This window comes from Megalopta genalis, chromosome 14 (genome assembly GCF_051020955.1).
Source record: "Megalopta genalis isolate 19385.01 chromosome 14, iyMegGena1_principal, whole genome shotgun sequence".
Taxonomy (NCBI): Eukaryota; Metazoa; Arthropoda; class Insecta; order Hymenoptera; family Halictidae; genus Megalopta; species Megalopta genalis.
The window spans coordinates 3,511,705-3,534,688 of NC_135026.1; the positions used below are offsets into that span (position 1 = coordinate 3,511,705).

General features: G+C 47.3%; 2 protein-coding genes across 4 annotated transcripts in view; one reads left to right on the forward strand and one right to left on the reverse strand.

Annotated features, from left to right (window-relative positions):
- The first annotated feature begins 759 nt into the window (after window positions 1-759).
- Window positions 760-8,894, forward strand: LOC117225755 (uncharacterized). 2 transcript variants are annotated; one of them, XM_033479498.2, is made up of 4 exons: window positions 760-1,012; window positions 4,265-4,409; window positions 6,662-6,863; window positions 7,931-8,894. In XM_033479498.2, exons 1-4 carry the CDS (start codon window positions 995-997, stop codon window positions 8,277-8,279), a joined length of 714 nt encoding a protein of 237 aa, XP_033335389.2. In that variant the 5' UTR covers window positions 760-994; the 3' UTR covers window positions 8,280-8,894. The 2 variants fall into 2 exon arrangements, with proteins under 2 accessions (XP_033335389.2, XP_033335391.2); XM_033479500.2 differs by having other exon boundaries at window positions 765-1,012; window positions 6,677-6,863.
- A 112-nt stretch (window positions 8,895-9,006) lies between these two features.
- Window positions 9,007-22,984, reverse strand: part of LOC117225756 (uncharacterized) — a 33,721-nt gene continuing 19,743 nt past the window's right edge. The window contains exons 2-6 of one of the 2 annotated variants that reach the window (XM_076526375.1): window positions 20,641-20,761; window positions 19,415-19,771; window positions 12,115-19,341; window positions 11,151-12,031; window positions 9,007-10,708 (exon numbers count right to left, since the gene is read on the reverse strand). In XM_076526375.1, coding sequence (XP_076382490.1) covers window positions 10,580-10,708; window positions 11,151-12,031; window positions 12,115-19,341; window positions 19,415-19,771; window positions 20,641-20,761 — 8,715 coding nt within the window. In that variant the 3' untranslated portion in view covers window positions 9,007-10,579. Of the gene's footprint in view, window positions 12,032-12,114; window positions 19,342-19,414; window positions 19,772-20,640; window positions 20,762-22,984 lie in introns of both variants that reach the window. The other variant, XM_076526374.1, reaches the window with a different exon arrangement.

Here is a 22,984-nt window from a genome sequence, read left to right on the forward strand (position 1 = left end):
CTCCTATAATATACCGTATTACAGAATAATTTATATATTACATACAAAGTACATCATATCATACAATACTTTTAAAATTATATATTACATTATATACAATAATAATATACAATAATATCCAAATAAAATACTATAATATATTATAAAAATTATATTCCTATAATATATCCTATTAAATAGACTATTAAAATTACATACTATATTCCATCGCATAATATATTATCAAAATCATATTAAACAATAAATTAGATCGCGGTTAAATGGAAAGTAGGTCGCGGTTAGATCGGAATTAGGTCCAGTTTAGGTTCACGCATCTGCTCAAATATCTCCCGCGACCGAAACCAGACATATAAACTTTCTTCGAAGGAGAAACTCCTTCGAAACAGCCAAGCTCTGCAAACCCGCTAAAATATCAAATATCAATATCATCAAACACGTCGACAAGCGATCGCCAACACTTCGATTCTGCCAGAAGAAAAAAAGAAAAAAGAAAAGAAACGCTCCAACGTTCAACCAGCGTCCCGTAATCACGGCATCCTCGGGATTTAAACGGGCGACACGGTGTCATTAACAAATCGTCGCGTGCGCCTGCGAGGATTCACCGTCCGCGGCACTGTTCAGGGGGCCGCGCCGCTCTTGAGCTACTTGAAGTTAATTTCGCGTCCTCCGCAGAGTCGAAGGATGGATCGCGCGCGTACGGCCGCTGGGCGTGTGTATAAGAGGCGGTCGAGTTTTCCCATAGAGACAGAATCGTTGCTCATAGGCGTGTCGCGCGCGTAACGCACGCCGGCGACCGATCTGCGTCGCGCGGCCTTGCCAGCATCGTCCGACGAACAACACCCGAGTTTAAACAAATAGAGTCACCTGGAACAACTGGAGGGGTGCCACGCGGCTCTATATAGGGACTATTCGTGCCGTGCACGGCGAGCAGACGAACGCGACGACGGCGAACACGTTTTCGAGGAAAGCCTTTCGACGCTGCCCGGCCTGGAAAATGCAATCATTTCTGCTGGTACGTACTGTCATTGCTTCCGAATCATTCTGGGATAAATTAGGATTGATAGTATTTTTTAAAATAAGCGGTATCTCAAATGGCAAAGGCATAACTAAACGCGAAATAATTCTTATCCTTAAATGCGAAATAATTCTGGGATAAATAACGATATAATTCTGGAATAAATGACGAAATTTTTTCTTTAGAATATCTGAAATGCATCGTCGTAAATTCAAAATAATTCTGGGGTAGCTAAATAATTGCACTCGTTTCCAAATTAACGCAAAATTTAATACAGTCTTTTTGGTCCACGGTATTTCCATTTTTCATGACATTTTTTACACGCGAAATTGAATTTTGAGATTTGTGCAACAGTTCTTTAAATGTAAACAAATTTGGCGAATAAAATTATATTTTGAAACGCGACGCGACAATTTTTCATGGCGCCTCGGAGTCGTCACTCGAGTGCAAAGGGTTAATATATATTTTTTTAAATTCGGTATTTAAAGTATAAAAATGTTTCCAGATTTTTGCACGGTCACGTCTTCGATTTTCGTTTATTTTCTGGTAAACAATTTTAATGTTTATAATTTTGTAAATATTGCTGTGTGGCTGGATCTAAGGGAAATTAAACCCTGTGATTTTTACTCTGTTTGTAACAGAGCGCTATAAACAAATGAAATAGAATTGAACAAAGCTTTAAAATTAAAACTAAGCTTTCGTTTGTTCTAAAAACTTGCAACAGAGCGTTGTAAACAAATGAAATATAATTGAACAAAGCTTTAAAATTGAAACTAGGCTCTCGTTTGTTCTAAAAACTTGCAATAGAGCGCTGTAAACAAATGAAATATAATTAAACAAAGCTTAAAAATTGAAACTAAGTTTCCGTTTGTTCTAAAAACTTGCAACAGAGCGCTGTAAACAAATGAAATATAATTAAACAAAGCTTTAAAATTGAAACCAAGCTTTCGTTTGTTCTAAAAACTTGCAACAGAGCGCTGTAAACACAGACAAATGGAACAGAATAGAACACCGTCGGACTAAAAAATTTACAGCGTTGAATAAATAACATGAAATAAATGACAAAGAATAAGCAACGTTAAATAAATAAAGATAGAAAGAAGTACACGTTGTATACGCTTCGAAGGGTGTCGAATTTTCCGGTCGGACGGCCGACGAAGTGCACAGTGAGGGTGCGGGGGGAGGGGGATGGTGAATGGGTAGCTTTTTCATTTGTAAACACCGACGGCGGGTCGTTCTTCGGCTGACAAATTTTGACAGGCCGGCAACGGAGCGTGTACGGCATCGATACAGGACCGTCGGGGCGCACGCTGTGCTTCATTCGGCCGAATCCGACGGAACGCGGAGGACAAAAACGGCGAAAGAGGAGCAATTAGCGTGTGGCGTGAATGGAACGTCGCCTGTTAGACCGACGGTTTTATTTCTGCGGCCGAACAGATCCCTTTTGTCCAACGGTGTCTTGGCTTACAAACTTGTTGTGCATCCCTTTTTTATTTTTGAAAATTGCTAGTCGACATTTTTATGGATATATACAAAATTTATACACAAAATTATATGATACGTTTTTACAGATATTTTTGCATTTTTGAAGATACTCTATAACTGACTGATTAATCGAGAAAAATTGTTTAAGGCCACAAAGGTAACTAATGAAAAATTGAGTAAGACAATTATGCAAAACAAAAATGAAGTGACAAAGTATTTTCTGTTTTAAGAATTTTTATAATTGCAACAGTGTTTTTAAATTTATCCGGGGCCTTCAAAGTTTCTGTTTCACCCACTGTGTCAATTATAATAAATCTTAGTTTAAGCTAATTTAATTTAATTTGATTTAATTGAATATATTCTAATTTAATTTTATTTATTTGCATATATTTTAATTTAATTTGATATAATTGAGTATATTTTAATTCAATTTAATTTAATCTCAAGCAAAAGCAAAAGATTTAAAATCGTGGAAACATGAAAATCGTTTAAAAATACCAACGTATTATGCTAACATATTATTTTTACTTTCTTTTATTATACAATTAAATTATTTCTAAGAGGAAGGAACATTGCAGTTTCAATGTCCCGCAGTCGATGCGACGATTGTATCTTCTGTAAACGGTTTAAACGCGAGCCGGAGATTGCATAGAATTTCTCTTTCGCCTTTCCATAACAACGTTTGCTTCGGTTTGTTTTTCCAAGGACGCGTACCGCGCGGACGACTTGTGGCGTTTTAAGAGCCCGGCGATAAAAACTTCTTCTATCTCGCGCGTCCACTTGTCCCGCGGCTTGCGTAAAGTGCAGTGTACACAGCCGAAAAGACACAGTCCCGTTTCCATTCTTGGGAACACATTGTTCGACGCCAATATTTGCAATTAAAGGAAGTGAAAGTGAGGGGGCCTCGCGCCGTCGCGACGAGGCAAAAGGAGACACCGCCGCAATCCTTTGTTTACGTTCGACGAAACCGGTTCATTTCACCCTATCTCTGACCTAAATTCTCGACACACACACACGCGCGCGCGCGCGCTCGCGTCAGAATTCTCGCGGGAAAATCATTGAAAAGTGAAAAAAAATCGTATACTTCACAATCAATTTTCTTTTCGATTAATTTTCGTACCCTCGTTTTTTATGCCAAGCAAAATTGTTTGTTCGAACGTAGAAATGTTTAACACTGTAACAACACTGTAATAACGCTGTAATATACAGATTTAGCGCACAATATCGAGTATAATTTTCAATTTCCCGTCGGGCGTCCGCTTCTCATATTTCCCGGGGTTGTTCCACCCCCGCAAAAAATCCGAGAAAAATTGGCAACGCTGCTTCCCGTAATACCCATCGTCAGAATTAATGCGACGACGGCAACACTGTATCCTTTCGAGAAATCTGCAATTTTCTAATCTTTTCTCGGTGCTATAATTTTTCTTGCCCGCAACTTGCAGTCGAAAAATCTGCAAAAATTCACCAATGTGCGCCCTCGAATTCCAAAATGAGCTGTATTTTTTTCAAAATTTTCGAAGACCACGAGCGAACGTGAGCGCTGATGAATTAAACATAAACCGCGTGCCCGTCGTGACCACGTGCATCGGCGAATTACGCATTCATCGTAGACGACGCGCATCCGTTAGCGACGGAAGCCTAATTAATTTAACGATTGAACGTATTTGGACGCACGAGTGTCTAATTGATCGAAATCTCGAACGCGATCGTACGGGATCGATTGCAAAACAAGACCGAATTCACCGTGAATCATCTCTGTTACAGATATTCTCTTCCGCCTGCCTATTCGCACTCAGCAGCGGTGCCATAACAGCGACCGAGTCGAAGCTCGTTACCAAACTAGCGCCCGTAAACAGCGTACCCTACGAAGACACTACCAAAGATCTGACAGCGGCCGCCAGCGACCGAAGTAAGCGATCCGAAACAGATTTTATTCGGCCGAAAATTTCGTGCTGCAAGGTTCTTGCTTCCGCGTGAATTTATGGGCTTGAAGCCGTGCCATTTATAATTACAAATATTAATACGTACTAATATATACATATTAATACATATTAATACATATTAACACATATTTATAAATATTTATAATTGCAAATATTAATACATATTAACACATATTTATAAATATTTATAATTGCAAATATTAATACATATTAACACATATTTATAGATATTTATAATTGCAAATATTAATACATATGTATGAATATTTATAATTAGAAATATTAACACATATCTATGAATATTTACAATTACAAATATTAACACATATTTGTAACAACATATAATTACAAATATTAACGCATATTTGCAAATACATTACAAATATTAATATGTATTTATAAACAAATACATTACAAATATTAATATGTATTTATAAACAAATACAATTACAAATATTAATAAACATTCATCTCAATATTTGCAACCGATCAAAATAATTAGAAGGCGAAATTGACCAGACATTAATATAATGAAAGAAAAACATAATTCATGAATTTCAATTAAGAAAGCTTAGAAGACAATTAAGAAGGCCATCGTTATCCTGGAATTGTTTTCACACGACAGATTGCAAAGACCACTGCACCAGATAGTACAATAACAAAGAATGTGACCCTCAGACAAAAATGAAAACACAGCCTGTGAAAAACGTCTCGGATGAATCACTTATGGAAATGTACTGTTCTCCCGTTACGCCAGTCGTTAGATGAATGATCTAACGCGAAGCGACGAGTGATCAGAGCGCTGCACTGCACTAGAAAGAAGCCGGCGGATGTCGAAGGACCTTCGGCGGTCTCGCCGCGGCACATTAGCATGTTATTAGAACGAATGTCACTTTTTTTTCACGTCGGCTACGCGTCTGAGACGTCCGATCGTGGGAACGGCAGTGACACACTTATTTAATACGAGAACGTTGGATAACGATCGATTGTTTATGCCGCGAGGATAGTCGCAATTCCGCGCGGACAATGAGTTCACGTGCTCGCAACGATTGCACGATTATGACAACCCTAATTGCGTCCTGGACTAACGATGAGATTGGCCGGGGAATATCGAGATATTTTTTCGCGAGCTCGTTAATTCGCGAATTTATTTATCCTGTGGATTTATTAATATGAGAATATTAAATTTTGTAAAATTAATTTGAGAATTTATTAAATTGCAAAATTGTCTATTTGCGAATTTATCGATTCGCAAACTCGCGAATTCGTTAATCCTGCATATGGAGCACTCGCTGCACGCTCGAACTGCACCGTAACCTTTGACAATAGACCGTCGAGGCTGCGCGCGAGTTTTAAATATTCCGACGTTAGCCGGCAAATTACGGAATTTAAAATCGCCGAAGTTAGATAGTTCGGAACTCCTGTCGACCGTGTCGCGAAAGCGTGGTAGCATTTCAAACGGTCCAAGTGCCGGCTCAACTATCGTTTATTGTAGCGGGAGGAACTTTATCGATTTATACAGTCTGTTCCACGAACGGCGTCGCGGGTCGAGGGAAACGATTCCTCGGTTCATTCGAAGAAACTTTTTCCTTTGCGAAAATCTTCTCCGTCGCACCGTTAGCGAGTTATTCGCGAAAAACGACTGGCCAATTGGCTAGCGAGCGCGGCCGACGCTCCGCCCTCGCGACGCCGCACGCATCGACCGATCCCGGCCTACCATTGGTCGAGCGTTTTTCGTTAATATCTCGTTAACGAGGCCGTGGAGAACATTTTCGCAAAGGAAAAAATTGCTCCAAATTGACTGAAGAATCACTTTAGGTGCACCGTGTATAGATACCGCTGAAAATTGTTCCAACAATTTAATGGAACTTTTAATCAATTTTGTACAGGCTCATAGAACTTTTTTTGTGCAATTTTGCAGGGTTCGTGTGAACTTTATACAATCCTATGGGGTTCGTATGAACTTTATACAATCCTATAAGGTTCACATGAACTTTATACAATTACTCAAGGTTCATACGAATATTATAAAATTTGATAGAATTAATATAAATTCGCATAAATCCCGTGAAATTTTAAAAAACCTCTACAAATTCATATGAATTTCTAAGAACGTTACGAACGCCTAAGATTGCCTGCTCGCATAATTTCCGGGTGAAACGGATCGGCGAATCGACTAGGTTGGCCTACTCGCGAAATATATTGATTTTCTTAAAAGCTTCCTTGATTCCAGCGTTCCACATTGGTAAGGATTATGGGCAGCCCAGTTATGGCTCAAGCGTGCCGTACGGGTCCTATTACAGCTCGATTTATAGTCCCAGCGTTGGATACCGCGGCGCCGGATTGAATCCGGGATACTTGAACGTGGGATACAACAGGGGATACGGGCCGAACGGAGTCACCGGCGGCGGTCATCTCGGGTAAGGAATATCCCCGGCGCAATTTAAGGTGCAATGATTAGGAGACGTCGTAAACTTGTCGCAGACGATTGTCGTGTCGGTCGGAAATTCGCGTGACATCGTACGAGCACGTGGAACGTTCGTAGCCGGCCTCGAACCGTCGGACTAAATGAGACACAGTGTAATGAGCAGAGACGAACGTTGTCGTTGTTGATTGGCATTACTATCGTCCTCCTCGTCGCCGCGCTGGACTGCAACAGTAGGCGAGCAACCGTTGCCGCGAATTCCCCCCGAATGCTGCGTGACGCGCCGGCCGTGACGTCATCTACGAAGTCACGTGATGGGTACCGGGGAATTCTGGACCGCGGCGCGCAGGAGAATTCAGTCGCTGGAGAATTCGGTGACAAGTTGTAACTTTTGAACCGACAGAGATATCGCGATGAAATTTTCACTAAAAATAATTTAAAAATCGCGATTTTCAACTGGCGTTTTAGCCAGCTAATTTTTATGATATAAAATTTTTTTATATAAAATTACACAATAATTTATAAAATTACACAATACAAAATATAGAAAATTATGTAATAAAATTATTATATAATAGAAACTATAGAAAATTATATAATAAAATTGTTATACAATAAGAAATATGGAAAATTATATAATAAGAAATATAGAAAATTGTATAATAAAATTATTATATAATAAAAAATATAGAAAATTATACAATAAAATTATTATGTAATAAAAAATATAGAAGATTACATAATAAAATTATTATATAATAGAAAATATATAGAAAATTATGTAATAAAATTATTATATAATAAAAAATATAGAGAATGATACAATACAATTATTATATAATAAAAAAATATAGAAAATTATATAAAAAAATTATTACATAATATACAATAAATAATCGTTATCTCCCGGGGGGAATTTACCGTGCACCGAACATTTTCGGACAGAATATCGCCGAGTTCTCTATAACTTTCCATTGTGATAATCGAATTAATCAGACAGGTACCGCGGTGCCGGACGATACTGAGACACTATTACACCATGTTAATTCTGTTGATTCGCAGATACGGTTACTACGGGAACCTTGGATATAATCCCGGTTACGGGAGCAGCGGCTACATCGGCAATAGTGGATACGGCGGTTACGGAAGTGGATTGGGCTACGGAAGTGGTTACGGTTCGTACAACACCGGAAATTATGGTTTAGGCTACGATGACGGATATAATGGATACGGACGCGGCGGTTACGGACGCTACGGTGGCTACGACGGTTACGGGTATGGATCAGGTTACGCCGGCTACGGCGGATCGAATTACGGTTCGGCGTACGCCGCGAGGAGCAACTACGAGCCCTACAGCTACCAAGGCTACGGGAGTTACGGCTCGCCGTCGGGATACAGGGGTTACTCTTAGCTCGCTCACGAGTTTCGGGCATCGATCGCGCGCACCGCCGCGCTGCGCCGAAATGCTGCGACGCCGTTCCTGCGAATCGATCGAACAATTGGACCGCGGATTTTCTGCACTAGGACGAAAAATTGGCCGTTCTTCTGCAAACAATTTAAGAGCGGACGGACAACGTTGTATCGTTTTTAAGGCATTAACGTTACCGATAATGATAAAAAATAAAATATAAAAATAAGATATTAAAATAAAATAAAATAAATAATAGAATAAAATAATAAAATAATAAAATAATAAAATAAAAATAATAGAATAAAATAAAATAAAATACAAAAATAAAATAAAATATAAAAATAAAATAAAATAACCTTCTCTCGTTATATATATATTCAATCCAGCATTCCCCGATGCTTCCCTGAATTGTCGCACAGCGGTGTAATTAAATTTTTCGAACACGCTTACGGTATTCTGATTGACCTAACTACCGAGTTAGTATGATCCCTGCGTACGGCTCATTCGCGCGCTCGTTGTTCCATGGACAAACTTGTGGTAATCTCTGTTATGGTTTATTATACCTCGTGCAATGTACATACATATTGTCGACAATAATAAATAATAATATCTGGACGATTCTCGGCCAGCTCTCGAACCATCTCTGAACTCTGTTATCCGTCTAGCAGGATCCATGCGCGGTGTTGTCGTTAAAAGAAGCAACGAATAAATAAGGATCGATGATACATAAATTTGCGATTAGTTTTATTTATTGTAAAACGATCGATGCTCCGTGATGGGACACCGGACGACCGCAATATTAATATGTACAGTTATAATATAATATAATATAATATAATTTATAGAGAATTTGTCGAAGTGGACACACAGTGTGTTTACATAGACATTGTAAAAAAAATACAATTATAAATCTGTTACGATGATAAGAAGAGCGTATCGAGCACGCACAGTCGCCTACGGTCTGCTCCGTTGAACTTTTTTTCTTCGAATCTTGATCGTTGAGGATTCTTGTAAAAAAAGATCGAGGTTGCGTCGATAAAAATACACGAAAAACCGTTCTCTGTGCGTGCTCAATGATAATACCGTGCCAGGTGCGCCGATAAGCAATCCATTAGATTTTCTTCCGCGCGGTGCTAACAGAATTTCCGTTCTGCAACGGCGGCGGAAGAGAAACGTCGTCGGAGCGCGGCTTCGTTGAAATAAATAGGTCGAACCGGGTCGGAACCTAATGAATTATCTATCGTTACACCTGTTCGTACGTGTTAGTGGCGCTCGCGCGGCCAATGTCTAATTCCAAGCCGGCGAGGATGAGGACGGAATTCGTCTCGTTTCCAGCGCGACGTTTTCCACGAGTCGGATCCAGGAGCGGATTCGTCGGACGTTCTGGTAAACGTCGGCCGAAACGAGCCTTGAAATTAAATATCATATGACAATGAGATACGATGGGAATAACACCTGCGTTACAACTAAGAAAAAAAAGAATCCCAAGTTCAACCGTTCGCGTGAAGTGAACTGTTCCCTGCGTTAACTTTCTCAGTTACTCAACGCTAGAACCACCGATCGATGCACAGAATCTCCTAGAAACGTACGCCGTTATAAAGACAGATTCCTCGAACGATTTCAAGCAACTTTTTCCTTTACGAAAATCTTCGGAGACGACCCGTTCACAAGTTATTAGCGAAAGATCGCGGGCCAATCGGTGGCCTCGCGCGGACGCCACATGATAGCGGGCGCGGCGCCGCGATAGCCGCGTAGGCGTGGCGCCAGCCGCGCTCGCTCCGAAATTGGACAATGTTTTTCGCGAATAACTCGACAACGGAGCCACGGAGAAGATTTCTGTAAAGGAAAAAGTTGCTCGAAATCGTCTCAGGAATCATCATGTGCCAACGCTTTCCTCGGATACTCTGTGTATTGTTTCATAGCAATGGCGTAGTGTACCATCGAATAAAGAACTTCTCCTGGTATAAACGTTCATACATTTTCAGCAAGTCTGAATGCAAAAAAACCGGAAACTAGTTATTGGTTTGGTAGTTCTAGGGTTCAATGGCCGCAGCCAAATCGTTAGTTAAGAAAATAGAATCTGAATAAGAATGCTCGGTGACCATGAAGTAAGCTCGAAGTTAAAGCAGGGAATCTCTAGCAAGAAGGGCGGGGGGCGCGGCTCCATAGCCGAGAATCGTATCGGTGAATCTCTCTGGTATCGTGGCAAGGTCGAACCCGCGGACCACGTTGGCGTCAGCGTGGCCATCCGTCAGCTGTCCAGCAGCTGATGGACGGGCAACCGGCGTGGCCGATCAGCGTCAGGGGCTTCTAGTTTGTACACGGTAGACTTTCGTGGGAGGACTGTCCGGTTGTCGCGTCGCGTTACAATTGCACTCTTCGTTTCGCGCCCCGTGTCTTGGTGCGTCGCCTCTCGGTCCGGCTCCTAGCTGAAACATTCAGAAAGCCAAGGTTCGCTTGACGCAACGCTTCCCGAAGATTCTCGATGTTGCCGAGCTGGTTCAGGCTGAGAAGCTTGGTTTCGATCTTGCCGGTTTGTCGCGCGCCGCATGCGTTGCACGTGTAGGGGACGGGGGTCGCGGACGGGAACATGTCCTTCATGGTTTGCCCGTCGGTCTCGTCGGTCTCGCCGGGACAATAGGGCACGAACACCACGGGAATGAAGCCAAGCTGACCGACTACGAGGGGAGTGGACGTCGTGCTGGTGGTAGCAAAGGTGTCGTTGCCCGGCTCGACCAGGTAGCAAGGACAGGTTTGCGGGTCGGGCCCTATTGACTGTTCGTAGGGCTTTTTGCTGGCTGGGGGCTGAACCCCGATAGCGGCGATGCCCGGGCCAGGCCCTGGCGACTCCGGCTCGGACAGCTCGTTTACCTGTTTGATCAGCGCAGCGCTACCGCCGTCCTGATACCTTACGCTCCCTTGGCCCTGGCCCCGCAGCTCGGCGTCCGTCTCTACCTGAACGATCGGCTGGCTGACCTTGGTCACCTGCTGCGAGAATTTACGGTAGCCTCTGGAGCTCTGCTCCTCGCCGGTGTACTTCGCGCTGCTGGAGGTCTTCACCTCGTTATACCCGGCCCCGGAAGGCCCCGTCTTCGTCACCGAACCACCGGCATCCTCCTCGTCCGTGTACTTGCGGGACTCTTTCCGCTGAAGCAGAGAGTTCACGGCGTCCGCGTTCTGGTTCACCTGACCCAGCTTGTATTGGGACTGGTACCGGGTGTCCTTCGAGCCAAACGGACTGCTCAGCTTCACCGGGAAGACGAACCCGTTGGAATCCACCTTCTTCTCGTTGCCGTCGTCGGACGTTTCGCCTTCTCTATAGTCTGAATCCGATTGGGAGCTAATTCGCAACAGGTCCACTTCCTTCCGGCCTGATGGGCCTGCTCTTAGGCTGGACGGAGTTGTAGGTTCGTAGTACTTCACTGGGTATTCAACTTTGATGGGACCTTCGTAGCGTGGTTTCGACGTTGGTGACTTGTCAGGGATGTAATCTGGGTCCCCAGGCCAGGGACCGTCGGGACCCGGTGAACCCGTTGGCCAGGGACCGTCGGGACCATTGGGACCTACGCCACCCACTCCGCCGTCACCTCCGATACCGCCAACGGGACCTCCAGGACCTTCCGGGCCTCCTGGACCTTCCGGGCCTTCGGGACCAGCAGGCCCTTCGGGCCACGGGCCATTAGGACCATCAGGACCGACACCGCCATCTGGACCTTGAGGTTCTGTGGGATAGCCTGGATGATGGCCTTGACCTGAAATTGTTAAGTATATCAAGTATTGACTTACATACCACAGATTCAAATACTTAGGAATCATAGTTCAGTAGTTTTAGTACCTGGCGTTGATGTTCCAGGATGACCAGGGTAGCCAGGAGTACCTGGTTTACCAGGCGTCCCTGGCGTTCCAGGTGTCCCGGGGATTCCAGGGTATCCAGGATGAGACGGTGTACCTGGTATTCCTGGAGTGCCAGGTCTGCCAGGAGTACCAGGTGTTCCGGGGTATCCAGGTTCAGGTGGTGTTCCAGGAGTACCTGGTACCCAGGGCCCTCCGGGGGTCCCAGGGTATCCAGGATGTGGTGGTTTTCCTGGTATTCCAGGAGTTCCAGGTCTGCCAGGTGTTCCAGGAGTTCCAGGGTATCCAGGATGCGGTGGCGTTCCTGGTGTGCCTGGTGTACCTGGTATTCCTGGAGTGCCAGGTCTGCCAGGAGTTCCAGGAGTCCCAGGGTATCCAGGTTCAGGTGGTGTTCCAGGAGCACCTGGTACCCAGGGCCCTTCGGGGGTCCCAGGGTATCCAGGATGTGGTGGTTTTCCTGGTATTCCGGGAGTTCCAGGTCGGCCAGGTGTTCCAGGCGTGCCAGGTGTTCCGGGGTATCCAGGATGAGGTGGTGTTCCAGGCGTGCCAGGTATTCCAGGTGTTCCAGGTCTTCCAGGCGTTCCAGGTGTTCCCGGTGAGCCAGGCGATCCTGGTGAGCCTGGATAGCCAGGTTGTGGTGGGTAAGGAGGTATTCCAGGAGTATCAGGATATCCAGGGTGTCCTGGCTTTCCTGGGATTCCAGGTGTTCCTGGTGCGCCAGGGGATCCTGGTGCTCCTGGATAGCCAGGATAAGGTGGATAAGATGGTTTTCCAGGAGTACCAGGATACCCAGGTTGTCCTGGCTTTCCTGGGATTCCAGGTGTTCCAGGTGCGCCAGGAGATCCAGGAGTTTCTGGATAGCCAGGATAAGGTGGATAAGGTGGTTTTCCAGGAGTACCAGGATAGCCAGGTTGTCCCGGCTTTCCTGGTATTCCAGGTGTTCCCGGTGCGCCAGGTGATCCAGGAGTTTCTGGATAGCCAGGATATGGAGGATACGGTGGTGTGCCAGGTGTACCAGGATATCCAGGGTGTCCTGGTTTACCTGGCTTTCCTGGCTTTCCGGGTATTCCTGGGGTCCCAGGAGTTTCTGGAGTTTCTGGATAGCCAGGATAAGGTGGATAAGGTGGTTTTCCGGGAGTTCCAGGATGTCCAGGGTGCCCTGGCTTTCCTGGTATTCCAGGTGTCCCTGGTCTTCCTGGAGTTCCAGGTTCCGGTGGGAACCCGGGTGGGCCTGGATATCCAGGATGAGGAGGTTCCTCAGGCGGTCCAGGATATCCAGGATATGGTGGTGTGCCAGGTCTTCCAGGTGTCCCTGGTCTTCCTGGAGTTCCAGGTGTGCCAGGATATCCAGGATGCGATGGTGTTCCAGGTGAACCTGGCCTTCCTGGTGTGCCTGGAGATCCAGGATATCCTGGTTGCGGCGGTATTCCGGGAGACCCAGGATATCCAGGATGTGGAGGCTTCCCAGGCGTACCTGGATGTCCAGGAGGATATGGTGGTATTCCTGGTGTGCCAGGTGTTCCAGGAGTTCCTGGTCTACCAGGAGTTCCAGGTGTACCCGGCGATCCAGGCGTTCCAGGATATCCAGGATGAGGTGGTTTCCCCGGATATCCAGGATACCCAGGACCCTCAGGATATTGCGGAGTTTCGGTTGTACCGGGATATCCGGGATGTGACGGTCCCCCAGGAGTACCTGGGGTGCCAGGATATCCAGGAGTTCCGGGAGTACCAGGTATTCCAGGAGATCCAGGAGTCCCTGGTGTTTCAGGATATCCTGGATGAGGAGGATAAGGTGGTGTGCCAGGTTTTCCAGGCTTCGGATGTTTCCCAGGTTTTCCAGGTCGCCCTGGTGTTCCAGGATATCCAGGTTGTGATGGTGTTCCAGGTGTTCCAGGAGTCCCAGGAGTTCCAGGTTGTCCATCAGTTCCAGGTTTTCCAGGTTTGCCAGGTTTCCCGGGTTTACCCGGATGTCCTGGATGTCCTGGCTTAGGTGGTTGTCCGGGTGTACCAGGATAACCAGGCTGCCCGGGTGTACCAGGATATCCAGGATGGCCCGGAGTCCCTGGATAGCCAGGTTGTGATGGTGTACCAGGGGTACCGGGAGTGCCAGGATATCCAGGATATGGTGGCGTTCCTGGATATCCAGGTTGCGACGGCTTGCCAGGAGTTTCGGGATATCCAGGCTGTCCAGGCGTTCCAGGTGTTCCAGGATATCCGGGTTGTCCAGGCGTTCCAGGATACCCAGGTTGTCCAGGCGTTCCAGGGTATCCAGGTTGTTCAGGTGTTCCAGGATATCCAGGTGTGCCGGGATATCCAGGTTGTCCAGGCTTTCCAGGTGTTCCAGGATACCCAGGTTGTTCAGGTGTGCCGGGATATCCAGGTTGTCCAGGCTTTCCTGGTGTTCCAGGGTATCCGGGTTGTTCAGGTGTTCCAGGATAGCCAGGTTGTCCAGGCTTCCCAGGTGTTCCAGGGTATCCAGGTTGTTCAGGTGTTCCAGGATAGCCAGGTTGTCCAGGTGTTCCAGGATGTCCAGGTTTTCCAGGTTGACCAGGCTTGCCAGGCGTTCCAGGATACCCAGGTTGTCCAGGTGTGCCGGGATATCCAGGTTGTCCAGGCTTTCCTGGTGTTCCAGGGTATCCAGGTTGTTCAGGTGTTCCAGGATAGCCAGGTTGTCCAGGCTTCCCAGGTGTTCCAGGGTATCCAGGTTGTTCAGGTGTTCCAGGATAGCCAGGTTGTCCAGGTGTTCCAGGATGTCCAGGTTTTCCAGGTTGTCCAGGCTTGCCAGGCGTTCCAGGATACCCAGGTTGTCCAGGCTTTCCAGGTGTTCCAGGGTACCCAGGTTGTTCAGGTGTTCCAGGGAATCCAGGTTGTTCAGGCGTTCCAGGATAGCCAGGTTGTCCAGGGAATCCAGGTTGTTCAGGCGTTCCAGGATAGCCAGGTTGTCCAGGTTGTCCAGGCTTGCCAGGTGTTCCAGGATAGCCAGGTTGTCCAGGCTTTCCGGGTGTTCCGGGGTACCCAGGTTGTTCAGGCGTTCCAGGATAGCCGGGTTGTTCAGGCGTTCCAGGATAGCCAGGTTGTCCAGGTTGTCCAGGCTTGCCAGGTGTGCCAGGATAGCCAGGTTGTCCAGGCTTCCCGGGCGTTCCGGGGTACCCAGGTTGTTCAGGCGTTCCAGGGTATCCAGGTTGTTCAGGCGTTCCAGGATAGCCAGGTTGTCCAGGTTGTCCAGGCTTGCCAGGTGTTCCAGGATAGCCAGGTTGTCCAGGCTTTCCGGGTGTTCCGGGGTACCCAGGTTGTTCAGGCGTTCCAGGATAGCCAGGTTGTCCAGGTGTTCCAGGATATCCAGGTTGTCCAGGCTTGCCAGGTGTTCCAGGATAGCCAGGTTGTCCAGGCTTTCCGGGTGTTCCGGGGTACCCTGGTTGTTCAGGCGTTCCAGGGTATCCAGGTTGTTCAGGTGTTCCAGGATACCCAGGTTCTCCAGGCTTACCAGGTGTACCGGGATACCCAGGTTGTCCAGGCTTTCCGGGTGTTCCGGGGTACCCAGGTTGTTCAGGCGTTCCAGGATAGCCGGGTTGTTCAGGCGTTCCAGGATAGCCAGGTTGTCCAGGTTGTCCAGGCTTGCCAGGTGTGCCAGGATAGCCAGGTTGTCCAGGCGTTCCGGGGTACCCAGGTTGTTCAGGCGTTCCAGGGTATCCAGGTTGTTCAGGCGTCCCAGGATAGCCAGGTTGTCCAGGTTGTCCAGGCTTGCCAGGTGTTCCAGGATAGCCAGGTTGTCCAGGCTTTCCGGGTGTTCCGGGGTACCCAGGTTGTTCAGGCGTTCCAGGATAGCCAGGTTGTCCAGGTGTTCCAGGATATCCAGGTTGTCCAGGCTTGCCAGGTGTTCCAGGATAGCCAGGTTGTCCAGGCTTTCCGGGTGTTCCGGGGTACCCTGGTTGTTCAGGCGTTCCAGGGTATCCAGGTTGTTCAGGTGTTCCAGGATACCCAGGTTCTCCAGGCTTACCAGGTGTACCGGGATACCCAGGTTGTCCAGGCTTTCCGGGTGTTCCGGGGTACCCAGGTTGTTCAGGCGTTCCAGGATAGCCGGGTTGTTCAGGCGTTCCAGGATAGCCAGGTTGTCCAGGTTGTCCAGGCTTGCCAGGTGTTCCAGGATAGCCAGGTTGTCCAGGCGTTCCGGGGTACCCAGGTTGTTCAGGCGTTCCAGGGTATCCAGGTTGTTCAGGCGTTCCAGGATAGCCAGGTTGTCCAGGTTGTCCAGGCTTGCCAGGTGTTCCAGGATAGCCAGGTTGTCCAGGCTTCCCGGGTGTTCCGGGGTACCCAGGTTGTTCAGGCGTTCCAGGATAGCCAGGTTGTCCAGGTGTTCCAGGATATCCAGGTCGTCCAGGCTTGCCAGGTGTTCCAGGATAGCCAGGTTGTCCAGGCTTTCCGGGTGTTCCGGGGTACCCTGGTTGTTCAGGCGTTCCAGGGTAACCAGGTTGTTCAGGTGTTCCAGGATACCCAGGTTCTCCAGGCTTACCAGGTGTACCGGGATACCCAGGTTGTCCAGGCTTTCCGGGTGTTCCGGGGTACCCAGGTTGTTCAGGCGTTCCAGGATAGCCGGGTTGTTCAGGCGTTCCAGGATAGCCAGGTTGTCCAGGTTGTCCAGGCTTGCCAGGTGTGCCAGGATAGCCAGGTTGTCCAGGCGTTCCGGGGTACCCAGGTTGTTCAGGCGTTCCAGGGTATCCAGGTTGTTCAGGTGTTCCAGGATACCCAGGTTCTCCAGGCTTACCAGGTGTACCGGGATACCCAGGTTGTCCAGGCTTTCCAGGTGTTCCAGGATACCCAGGTTGTTCAGGCGTTCCAGGATAGCCAGGTTGTCCAGGTGTTCCAGGATATCCAGGTTGTCCAGGTGTTCCAGGATATCCAGGTTGTCCAGGCTTGCCAGGTGTGCCGGGATAACCAGGTTGTCCAGGCTTTTCAGGTGTTCCAGGGTACTCAGGTTGTTCAGGCGTTCCAGGATAGCCAGGTTGACCAGGTGTTCCAGGATATCCAGGTTGTCCTGGCTTGCCTGGCGTTCCAGGATAGCCAGGTTGTCCAGGTGTTCCAGGATATCCAGGTTGTCCAGGCTTTCCAGGTGTTCCAGGGTAACCAGGTTGTTCAGGCGTTCCAGGGTATCCAGGTTGTTCAGGTGTTCCAGGATATCCAGGTTCTCCAGGCTTGCCAGGTGTACCAGGATACCCAGGTTGTCCAGGTGTTCCAGGATACCCAGGTTGTTCAGGCGTTCCAGGATAGCCAGGTTGTCCAGGTTTGCTAGGTTTTCCAGGATGCCCAGGTTGTCCAGGCTTGCTAGGTGTTCCAGGATACCCAGGTTGTCCAGGTGTTCCGGGATACCCAGGTTGCCCAGGTGTTCCGGGATACCCAGGTTGTTCTGGTGTTCCAGGGTACCCAGGTTGTTCAGGCGTTCCAGGATAGCCAGGTTGTCCAGGCTTACCAGGTGTGCCAGGATACCCAGGTTGTCCAGGTGTTCCAGGCGTTCCAGGATAGCCAGGTTGTTGAGGCGTTCCAGGATAGCCAGGTTCTCCAGGCTTGCCGGGGGTACCAGGGTAACCAGGTTGTCCAGGCTTTCCAGGTGTGCCGGGATACCCAGGTTGTCCGGGTTTTCCTGGTGTTCCAGGGTATCCAGGTTGTTCAGGTGTTCCAGGATAGCCAGGTTGTCCAGGCTTCCCAGGTGTTCCAGGGTACCCAGGTTGTCCAGGCGTGCCGGGATACCCAGGTTGTCCAGGCTTCCCAGGTGTTCCAGGATACCCAGGTTGTTCAGGTGTTCCAGGATATCCAGGTTGTCCAGGCTTTCCAGGTGTTCCAGGGTATCCAGGTTGTTCGGGTGTTCCAGGATAGCCTGGTTGTCCAGGCTTGCCAGGAGTTCCAGGATACCCAGGTTGTCCAGGTGTTCCAGGCGTTCCAGGATAGCCAGGTTGTCCAGGCTTACCAGGTGTTCCCGGGTACCCAGGTTGTCCAGGCTTTCCAGGTGTTCCCGGGTACCCAGGTTGTTCAGGCGTTCCGGGATACCCAGGTTGTTGAGGCGTTCCAGGATAGCCAGGTTCTCCAGGCTTGCCGGGGGTACCAGGGTAACCAGGTTGTCCAGGCTTTCCAGGTGTGCCGGGATACCCAGGTTGTCCGGGTTTTCCTGGTGTTCCAGGGTATCCAGGTTGTTCAGGTGTTCCAGGATAGCCAGGTTGTCCAGGCTTCCCAGGTGTTCCAGGGTACCCAGGTTGTCCAGGCGTGCCGGGATACCCAGGTTGTCCAGGCTTCCCGGGTGTTCCAGGATACCCAGGTTGTTCAGGTGTTCCAGGATATCCAGGTTGTCCAGGATAGCCAGGTTTTCCAGGTGTGCCGGGATGTCCTGGTTGTGATGGTTTGCCAGGTTGCCCGGGTGTTCCGGGCTGTCCAGGTTCGCCCGGTGTTCCGGGATATCCAGGTGTTCCAGGGTACCCAGGTTGTTCAGGTGTTCCTGGATATCCAGGCAGTCCAGGCGTTCCTGGTTTTCCAGGTGTGCCGGGATATCCTGGTTGTGATGGTTTTCCAGGTTGTCCGGGTGTTCCAGGATATCCAGGTTGTCCGGGTGTTCCAGGATATCCAGGTTGTCCTGGCCCTTCGGGTTCTCCTGGATATCCAGGTTTCCCAGGTGTCCCCGGATATCCAGGTTGCCCAGGTGTTCCAGGATAGCCAGGTTGTCCAGGCTTCCCAGGTGTTCCAGGATACCCAGGTTGTTCAGGTGTTCCAGGATATCCAGGTTGTCCAGGATAGCCAGGTTTTCCAGGTGTGCCGGGATGTCCTGGTTGTGATGGTTTGCCAGGTTGTCCGGGTGTTCCGGGCTGTCCAGGTTCGCCCGGTGTTCCAGGATATCCAGGTGTTCCAGGGTACCCAGGTTGTTCAGGTGTTCCTGGATATCCAGGCTGTCCAGGCGTTCCAGGTTTTCCAGGTGTGCCGGGATATCCTGGTTGTGATGGTTTTCCAGGTTGTCCGGGTGTTCCAGGATATCCAGGTTGTCCGGGTGTTCCAGGATATCCAGGTTGTCCTGGCCCTTCAGGTTCACCTGGATATCCAGGTTTTCCAGGTGTCCCCGGATATCCAGGTTGCCCAGGTGTTCCCGGATATCCAGGTTGCCCAGGATATCCAGGCGGCGACGGATATTGTGGATATCCTGGAGTTCCTCCGTTACTTGAACCATCCGTCGGTGCTGCAAAAATTTACGACACTTGTTACTTCATAGTAACGTACTCGTGTATTCAATAACGTGACAATATACATACGATAACCTCCAGGTGGAACTACGCCCGGTCTGTTGCCCGTTCCGTCGAATTGCCTGCAGACCTCCGGGAAGAACAGGTCCTTCCATTGCGTCATCACTCCGTGATGTTCGTGATGGTCTTGTTCGTTTTGCTGAGCGTCGTCTTGCTGATGATGCTCATGTTGATTGAGGAACAGTTCGATGGTTTTTCCAGGCTGGACGACGCGATAGCCCCAGCCGTCGCTGATGTAGAACGTGGTCTTCAATTTGCCGAACGGGTCTATGTACCCGTAGCAACCGTAGGTTATGTCGTCCGGGCCGCGTGTCTCGTGGTGGAACTGCCCACTCGGGCTGATCTCATAACCATAATTGTATGCGTCTGTGGAAAGACATTTGTACACGTTGTATCATAATCTCGTTTACGTCCAAATGATTTTGTGCTTCGATCATTTGACTGTCGAAGTCATTACATAATGTTATATTATCATATGTGTATTGTATTATTTTATTATATATTACACAGGGTGTCTCAAAAATGTCTCGCAATCCGGAAATGGCGAGTTCCTCAGATCATTTGAAGCAACTTCTTCCTTTACAAAAATTTTCTCCGAGGCACCGTTAACGAGTTATTAACGAAAAACAGTGAGCAATAAGAATCGAGTACGGCTGACGCGAGGTGGCTCAGCCAATCACCGCAGCAAGCCCAGTTCCGCTCATTGGCTCGGTCGCCTCGCGCCAGCTGAGCTCGCCTCTCATTGGTCACTGTCTTTCGTTAATAACTCGTTAATGGTGCATCGGAGACAATTGAGGTACAAATGATCTGAGGTACTCGCCACTTTCGGATTGCGAGACATTTTTGGGACAACCTGTATATTATTATATATGTTATATTAACATATGTATAATATTATTATATATATTATATTATATTGTATGTTTTATCATATATATTATATTATTATACATATCATATCATCATATATATTATGTATGTATTATATTTCACCTCCGTGCGAAATTAAAATTTGTATGAAAAATTGAATAAAAATTGTATAAAAGTGTTTCTTTTCGACAATGTTAATTTCCTGTTTTTTATAATGTTAATTTCTTCTATTAACGATATTAATACAGTAAATTCAGTGCAACAGTATTTTTAAATTTTTCCAACGATTTCATTCGTTTTATATTAATACCATCCGTATATCAATGTTATAATCATATTGTAAATTGTTATATTTAGACACTTACTCGAGTAGAAGTCTTGGTTCAGATACTGCGTCTTCTGGTCATCGCTGATGTTCAATATCACCTCTCTGCTCTGCCTGCTCCCTTCCTGCCGTGTGCCTCGCCACAGACACGTGGCAATCACCTGTTGCATACGAAAACGTCGAATCAGTCTCCATGGTTAGTGTTCGCTCGACTAGAATTTTTCTCGAAATAACCGTATCAGCCTTCGACATCCGAAAGCGTCCCGCGCGTACCAAAATGAAATATCATTCGAACTTCTCGGCGCGTTCGCGTCCTAAATCGACCATTGCACAACGAGCCATCACGTTGTCCCGATTTGTTCGTCGGGTTTCGACCGCGTCTCTAAACTGATCTTGTTCACCTTTCAAAAGCTCGGCCAAAGGACTCACCGTCACTCGTCGCCTTAAATGCCAAACCAGCCACGGAATGGGGCGCGCTTGTGCTACGATCATGCTCCAAAAATCGCCGGATCGAATCCGGGGGAATAAAATGAACAAAGGAACGTTGCAATTTTTTTAGCATATATAGTTTAAATTTTTGTGGATTATATTTTGAAAGTGAAATGGACCGTGAGAATTTTTTTAACACGGTTATTGGGAAACTGACATATAGAAAATGGAACGTCGAAATTTTTTGGCACAGTTTTTTGGCGATTTTTGGGGTGAAAAGTACAGTAAATTCTCCATAATTTAATTGGAAACGAAAATAGACAATATTATTATTATATACATATTATGTTATATATATATATATATTATATTATTATATGTATTATATATTACTTTACATATTATATTATCATATATATTATATTATTATATACATTATATATTATTATATGAATTATATCATATGTATTATATTATTGTATCTGTTATAGTATGTATCTATTCTATTATTATATATATTATATTATAATTCCAGCCTTGTGAAGCCTTGCTTTTATAGTCGCCACCAATCGTCGATTAGGCACTATTTACTGTCCTATAAGAATGTTTAAGCACTCGGGGACCCTTTAAACAAAAAAAACCGCAAAACTGCTCGCAAGTTCTTTCTCGCGTGTCCGAAATCGAACCGATCGCGTTTGAACTGTAGAAACATGTCCGGGAAGATTAGGTCGCCGCCGTTCACGTCTGCATCGAGCAATTTGGGAGTTGTCGATGGGACGGGAAACGATCGGTCCCCGACAACGAGAATTCCCCGGGTGCGGCGTCTGTCTCGCGGCGTCTCGTCGAAGAAGCGAGATAAACCGTGGATTACACGCGCCGCAATCAATTCCGACTGTCCGCTGTCTATAAATAACCAACGCCATATTAGCGCGCGAGCGAACAGTGCCACAGGCTTTTTGTAGTAACACGGCCGACTCCGGCGCGGCCTTTAATCTTACCACACGTCACGCAGTCCCCGTTAAAGTCAGCCGGTGGAATCCCTGATTTATTTCTACGCGTGATCGCTTTTTTTCTTCTCTCGTTCGCTGTGCGCCGTTTAGGGCAATTAAATGTAAAGGTCGCGGCGGCGCGAGCTCTTCCGACGGAGCGGCAGCCGGCGACGTTTCGCAATCGGAACGCATCCGACGGATCTGCGCGGTTGCAGCGTCGTCGACCGTTTCTCTTCGTCGACGAAGACGCTTGCCCGTCGATTTCGGTCCATCGTCTCTCGCTCAAATCGACGCGATTCGATCGGATGATCCATCAATGTCCGTCTGTTCCGTTAAGGTCAGCGTCATTTTTCCCGACGTTGCCATATCGATGCAGTACAGTCGGCGAAAATTATGCCTTTCGAAATATCCCGGACCAAAAATAGCACCGATTTTATTAGCTCGAACCCACACTTTCCGCTCAGTTATTTCTAGAAATATATCACAAAAATGCGAGCCCTTGAAAAGATCGATTCCTCGGGCGATTTGAAGCAACTTTTTCCTTTGCGAAAATCTTCTCCGACGCTCCGTTCACGAGTTATCGACGAAAAACACTGGCCAATCGCAGGCCGGGACCGGCCGACGCGTTCCGGTGCAACCAGTGCGGCGTCGCGCGGGCGGGGCGTCGGCCGCGCCCGCTAGCCGATTGGCCAGTCGTTTTTCGTCGATAACTCGTGAACGGAGCGTCGTAGAAGATTTTCGTAAAGAACAAAGTTGCTTAAAATTACCTCGGGAAATGGATTATTCGATTTTTAATAAGCCCGCCTTTCATCGACATTCTTTGGATTTCCGAATTGCTTCAGTAATGATTCATCGAGGCGCAGATATTTCAAACGATCTCAAAATCCTTGGAATATTAGCAACGTATGAATTCCGTTTATCCAAAGGCGTAAAGCACGCTAATCACTCGAGTGGTTGCATTAACAG